Below are 6,939 nucleotides of genomic sequence, written 5' to 3' on the forward strand. Positions count from 1 at the left end.
CTTATTAATATGCATATATTTTCCTTAATTTATTCTTGTCAATATTAATAAATTGCCATCTATAGATGATATTTTATCTAATCGAAATAGAATTTTGATTGAATTTAATTATATTTGGTTGTGTGAAATAGAATTGCATTTGAAACACGATATACAATTTTTGAATGTCTAATCAAAATTCTATTTCGAACAAATGGACTATCATCGATATACATGATAGTTTATTGATACAATATCGACAAGCGAGAATGAAATTATAAAAAATGCTTTTGTATTGAGCTTTTAGATTATAATAAATTTTGTATTAGTCTTTTTTTTTAATTGAAACAGAATCACATTTGAAATGATATGCAATTTTTTTGATTGCATGATGAAAAAAGAGAAGGAAAGAGCGAGAGAAATTCCTTCTTCGATGAGTGAAGAAGTTACTAAGAGAAAAATATATCCTGCTAAAAGGCAGAAACGATGAGAGAACGCTGTACTGAAGAAAGGGGAGCGGTCGGTACGAAAGAATTTTACGAAAATGAGAAGAAGGAGAGAATCTTTCTTATTCCTAGTAGTACGAGTCGTACTTTGATCAGACGCAGTGGATTTACACTCACTCTCAGCAATCCTCCCGCTTCTTCTTGTCGCGTCGCCTTATCTTTTTCTTTCTCACATCGTTCTCTTATCCCTCCTTCTTCACATCCTTGCCCCTATCTGTCGCGCTGTAGCAGCATATCCTGGCGCCTTTGAAGAAGAACTCGCGCGTCGCGGACATTTTAGATGCCTTAGGCACAACCGGAAGTGCCGTTGCAATGCCATTACCTGCAGAAAGAAACAGATATACGGATATGATAAAGAAGGACAGGATGGTAAGAAAACAAAGAGGGAATTATGAGAAAGAGAGAGAGAGAGCGAGAGAGAGAACGCGAGAGAGGAGGGGGGGGGGGAATGAAAAGGAGAGAGAGAGGAAATATTGTAAAGAAAAGCGATCGCGACAAAATCCTTTTCTTCGCGAGAAAGACACGTACACGTCGTCGGTGTCTTTTCTGCGCCTTATCCAGCATACGGAACTTATAGCATGTGACATTCGCAGGAAATGAGACACGAAACGAGATGTATGTTCCAAAAACAAGATACATTTTACGAGCGACTTGGTTTCCATTTCTCTATAAACTGAACGCTACTTTCCTGTGTGCACGCGATAGATCTCATCTTGCAACTTACCTGCATACAGTTATTCGTGCAGATTTTTAAAACAATAAGTCGTGATCCTTGTTATTAAATCTTGTTGCAGTTGCAACGAAAAAAAACATTTGTTGTAACAATAATACATATCTGTATTTTATATATATGGAAAATACGAAGGCAGAGGTGAAATGTTAAAAGTGAGATATGATCAGGTATCGAAGAAAACTTTATTCTCGCAAAAGTTCAATATTTCTATAAAAAGTGTGCATACTATGAGAGAATATTTCCGTTTACTAAAAACGAAGATTCTAAGAAAGTGCACAAAAATGTCAAAGGAAAAGTGCATCCACATATGGTATGCGCTTAAGAATCTTGGTGCCTCTGAAGATTTATATACTCGCGTAAGAATGTGATTTAATAGGTATGTGTTCGATAAATATTCTTGGAATATTTATTCAAGGCATAAAAGACGGAACCAAATATACCTCGAACATGTAGATCACATTCTGGAATCTTTCATCGTTTTCTTCAATTTTTAACAATATCCAGCGTATATAAAGTTAAGAATTTATAAAGGCAAGAAGATATAAAAGATTTAAATATGAATCTATTTATTTCTTAAAACATAAATAAAATAAAGAACGATGTTAAAAAGAGATTGATTTTGCTCAAAAAAGAAATAATTTTTATAGATTTTGACCTCCTGATAATATGATAAAATCATTAATGTCTTTTATAAAGAATTCTTATTTATTATCTGTATTTAAAACTTAATATTTAATATATCGAAGGTTTAATCGTTTAATTAGCTGCAGTAAAGTCGGCAATGGTCGACCAGAGACGTGATTGCAGCGAGTTGATCTCAAGAGGAGATGAAGCATGGTGAAACGGGAGGACGTCGCGTCGTCGGGCACGAAATGTTCCGGAATCTAAACTCTAAACTAGAGAATTTGTTCGCGCAGAGACGGAATTTGTCGGCATGATCGCGTTGCGGGAGATACGATTATGCTCACAGCACGATTCCACCGGGAAGTAATTTCTTTGTGGTTTTCTGTTGCAGATACAAGTCTATGGCTTTAACGCCGAACTGTATCACAACATGAGTGAGGCACAGCATAAAAGTCAGGGGCTGGTGGCGATTTCGTTAATGGTGCAGGTGAGTGAATTTCCTATCGACGAAAGTTTCGTCCATTTTTCAAATTGTTTAAGTCCGCAAAAAAGTTTTTCGCACGTAATTTCCTTCGCTATAAATTTTTATAGTCATTTAATCTTGCGCGTCATTAATAAAAACGTAAGTAATTAAATCGCTCAGATATTAGCTTTCAATAGAATCGAGGCCTACAGCCATATCCAAAATTATTAGGCATTTTTTAAATTACATAACTCTTAGTATATAGATCAAAATAAATACGACAAATTTATTAACATATTTGTTTATTAATAAATTATTGCTATTTAATATTTTATTACGTTTGTTTCATGACTTCTGCAAATTTTTTTTTATAAATTCTTTAATAGTTCTTTGCGGTGAATTTCGCACGTTATTTGTCTTTATTCTTTTATAATCGCAATTCCTAAGTCTTATTTTGAAAATTTCCGATTACGAATTTTTTTCTTTAAAGTGGGCCCATATTTAATCGATTCGATGTCAGGATTTTGTAAATCGCCAATTTATGACTTTAATCCTATTTTTTTTAACCATGTCATACTAGTATAACATATATAAATATTACGCAATAAATTCCAAGAAAATATACACACATGGATCGCAACTAATTCCAAGAAATTATTTAAAAAAAAATAATGTGTTATTTTTTAGATAATTATTAATTAATAGAAAATCCGATTACTTTAGATACGGTTGTACGATTCTGGAAAAATAAACAAAATCTGAATTAAAATTTTATAACATTAACTTTAAAATTTCGTGAGCTTTTTGAAAATTAAAGAAATCAAGATTAAAAAATGATTAATACTGTTAAAGTAATTATTTTTATTTCGCGCTGTATCTACATGAATTCATAAAAATATCCGTTCAATATATCAAATTCGGTATTTAATTGAATGCAATAAATCCGACAACGGTCGACGAGGCGTACGCGTATAATTGATATATACCATAATCAATTAATATCATATATAGCAACGTAATTATTAAAAAATATACACGTTCAAATTCATTTACATGATTTATCAGTTTCTAACTAAACCCCATGTTTAGTTAGACGAACGATCCATGTAAATTGATAATTATGTTGGCTCTTAATACCATTCCCATCCCTCTACTCTTGTCAAGCCATCGTGTTATGGTGAAGCCGTTTCTAACAGGACGCATATCGTGATACTAACTTTCTAAACTTCGGACCGCACTTAGCTTCCCCTTATAAATGCATTCGGCGTATCAGAGATTACGGTAGTTAGCACGTAACAGACGCTATGTAGTCTCGCTAACAACGCTTGTCTTGTACCGAACATTCGATTATGTTGATTTTCTCGAATTCGCTAATGTTTTTACGAGAATTTTCGTCGAAATTATACATCTAAATTAATTGCTAGAAAAAATAATTTGGTACATGATAAATTTTGATAAATTTTATAACATTTCATGGAAAATAATACACTGAGAGAAGGATGTAACAAATGTTTTCGACACGAATAAAATAACTTTAGGGAAAATCGAAAATATATAAAATACTCTCAAAGTACGCGCGTGTGTACTACAGGTGAAGTTTTCCAAACGAGCATTAATTACATCACGGACGAGGGTGAACATTACCTGTTATTTTTTCAAGCAGCAAACCCTTCAGCAGTCCCGGCACGTTTCTAACTAACAATATCATTATTATAGCATAATCATTTCGGTCGGAGGCTACGAGCAAACACGTGGTAAGTTTTCCAAGACGCGCGGCGTTTAACGCAGGAATAAATTTCGAAGTTTTGAGAAGAACCTTCTGGTCGACTAAAGCTATGTCGTGGCTCTCTTTTATCCTTTGTTTGTTTCTCTCTTCCACATCTTTTCTTATCACATCCTTGTCGGTTCGTTCCTTGTCATTTCACTCGGTAAAAGCCAAATCATACTTCAAGATCGTTCTTTGTAAAACAGACAGTCGCGATGATTACACCCGCTAGATAAGAGCACACAAATCGATAAATCAACAAATCATAAATTTTAATTTTATGTAATTTTGTTTGATAGATTTTTATTCACTAAAAGACATAATTCTAAAATTGAATTTTAATATTACGAGGTATAAATCATAAAGAAAGATTTTTTTTAAATAATTTCATCTAGATGCAACGATGACGAATTGTCTTAGGATTATGTGTTAATACTTTAATAATATAACAAAATTGTTAATGTGGATATAACTTCAACTGATATACTGAAACGTGATACAAAATGTAACACGATATTGTAAATATAATTTTAGAATTATTTTACAAATATTTACACATACATGTATACGTATACAATAAATACTTGTAATATAATATAATTAAATTAACATGTACAAGATCACGTTACATATTGTATAGCATTTCACTGCGCAGCATCATATATTTTTTACAATAAATGAATTTGCTATTATATTTTTTCTTTGCATGGCAAATCGGATATATAAAATGTATATATGTGTGTGTGTGTGTGTGTGAAGACTAAATCAGTGGTATCGATATTGGTGATCAAAGCAGACGCGATTTTAATATCATGTCGAATCGTTTTCCGTTCGTATTTTCCTCTTCAAATAACGGATTTATTATCGCGAAGCAATTATTTTGCCTCAACGCTCATGGAACGCTTTCTCGAGAGCTTTCTTCGGATCATCTACAAACTCCTTCAATAGAAATATTATGTTGTATTCTTCTTTCGAGATTTTTCGCTCTCTATATTTTTTGCTGATAAAAATATACCTTTACATCATTTGCACAACTGAAATTAATGAATACAAACGTAATTAATGAATAATAAATTTGTTTTAATCTGAAAAATTCAAATGTCAATTTTTTGTGCTATATCTCGATAGATAATACATATATTATCACGAGATTGAAAAAGGGAGAAATCTTTTCAGATTAATTTATACAAATTAATTTATAATATTCAAAAATGGGGGAGAAAAATTTCGCCAAGCTAGAAATTTCAAAGGAATTACAATTTTTTTTTTTAATTAACACATTGTCATTTCTTTTAATAGGCTTTTATGAAATATCATCCCGTTAAATAGAATTAGCCACAAAACTATGTGTTTATTAAATATATATATACAATATATATATATATATATATATGTACATGTTTTTCATTTGTAGTATAAGAATTACGAGTGATGAGTTTTTAGTTGTTGGAACCAAAATGGAAGAAACGCGGGCAGAGAAACCCGTTTCCATATTTTCTGTCGGTAGAAATAGTTTCACTTTATAATAATTTAAAATGAAAAAGATTATCGTCACGTGATGCATTTCTCTTGCCTTTCCCCTGAGAAAGGTGCGATATAAAACATGCAATAACTACTACCGACTTGAACTGTATTTACTTTCGGAATAACTTTGAAACTTTCAGTGACGACCTTCTGTCTCCACTCACTCACACTCTCTTTCAGCGAGCGCCCTTTTCCCGTCTGCTTTCCACCCTCTTTAGCAACTTAGTCTTCGAAACCACACGGTTTACATGGCAATGTAACGAAGACGATGAAATAAGAGTGATAAGGAGAAAAAGGGACAGGAGAGGTCGAGAGAAAGGGAAAGAGAAGCTCTATGCGTTGTAGCGACTATGCGTTATAACGACGCACTTTGACTCCGCTTGCAGCCGTCGACAAACGACAGCAACTTCTGAATATTTTTAAGAGGATGTTTACGAGCGCTCTCTAAGGCAGCGACGATGGCCGTAAGACGATGAAAAGGGTTCGTCGACGCGATAATACCAAACATAATAGCGCTTTTTCCGCTAGAATTTACAGCCATGCCTCTACGTGCGCTTTTACATTAGCTCTCGTTGCTTGCCAGCCCGTCTGCTGATTAATAAGACAGATAAGTATAAATATTCATGATCCAGCTTCCGCGGAAATAGTGCAAAAGATTTTTCAGTTGCTACATATTCCCGCAAATTAAAATATTCCACTGGAAGAAGAAATGTGAATAATGGATTTATTTTGGTCAGTTACACTGAGAGAAAAAATGGTTACAATTACCATAATGTAACTATAATTTATAATCATTTTCGGTTTTATATTTTTTGGTAGAATTATAAATATAATTATTATTACTACACGGAAAGAACGTTTTGCTATTTAAAAATTTAGCGAGATACTGAAAATAAAGTTTGTTGGACTATCAAAATAATCACTTAAATTGATTGCTAAATTATTTTTAGCAGTATTATTCATTATACTTGAGTTTTCTATACAATTATTTTAATGGTTTAACAAAATTATTCTTTCAATGTAATAATAATTATATTTACAATATAATTCTAAAATATAATTTTGTGTTAAAAATATTATTTTGTTCAACTATCAAAGTAATCGTGCAGAATGCTCAAAGTTAACTGCTTGAATGTCAAACTCATTGTTCATCATGCTTGAGTTTCCTACATAATTATAATATTTTGATGATCCAACAAAATAGATTTCAGATCTGTATCTATATATAGCTAAATTTTTAGATGCTTCAACAAAATCATTCTTCGCGCGCGCGCGCGCGCGCGCGCGTGTGTGTGTGTGTGTGTGTGTGTGTGTGTGTGTGTGTAGTAATAATAATAATATATAA

The 6,939-nt window shown here is 32.5% G+C and overlaps 1 protein-coding gene across 1 annotated transcript in view; it reads left to right on the forward strand.

Annotated features, from left to right (window-relative positions):
• LOC105626125 (carbonic anhydrase-related protein 10-like) overlaps window positions 1-6,939 on the forward strand; it is a 180,078-nt gene that overhangs the window by 143,666 nt on the left and 29,473 nt on the right. Inside the window, exon 3 of the mRNA XM_012207437.1 lies at window positions 2,234-2,329. Within this exon, the coding sequence (XP_012062827.1) occupies window positions 2,234-2,329 (96 nt within the window). The remainder of the gene's footprint in view (window positions 1-2,233; window positions 2,330-6,939) is intronic.

This window comes from Atta cephalotes, assembly GCF_000143395.1.
Source record: "Atta cephalotes unplaced genomic scaffold scaffold00004, whole genome shotgun sequence".
NCBI classification, from domain to species: domain Eukaryota; kingdom Metazoa; phylum Arthropoda; class Insecta; order Hymenoptera; family Formicidae; genus Atta; species Atta cephalotes.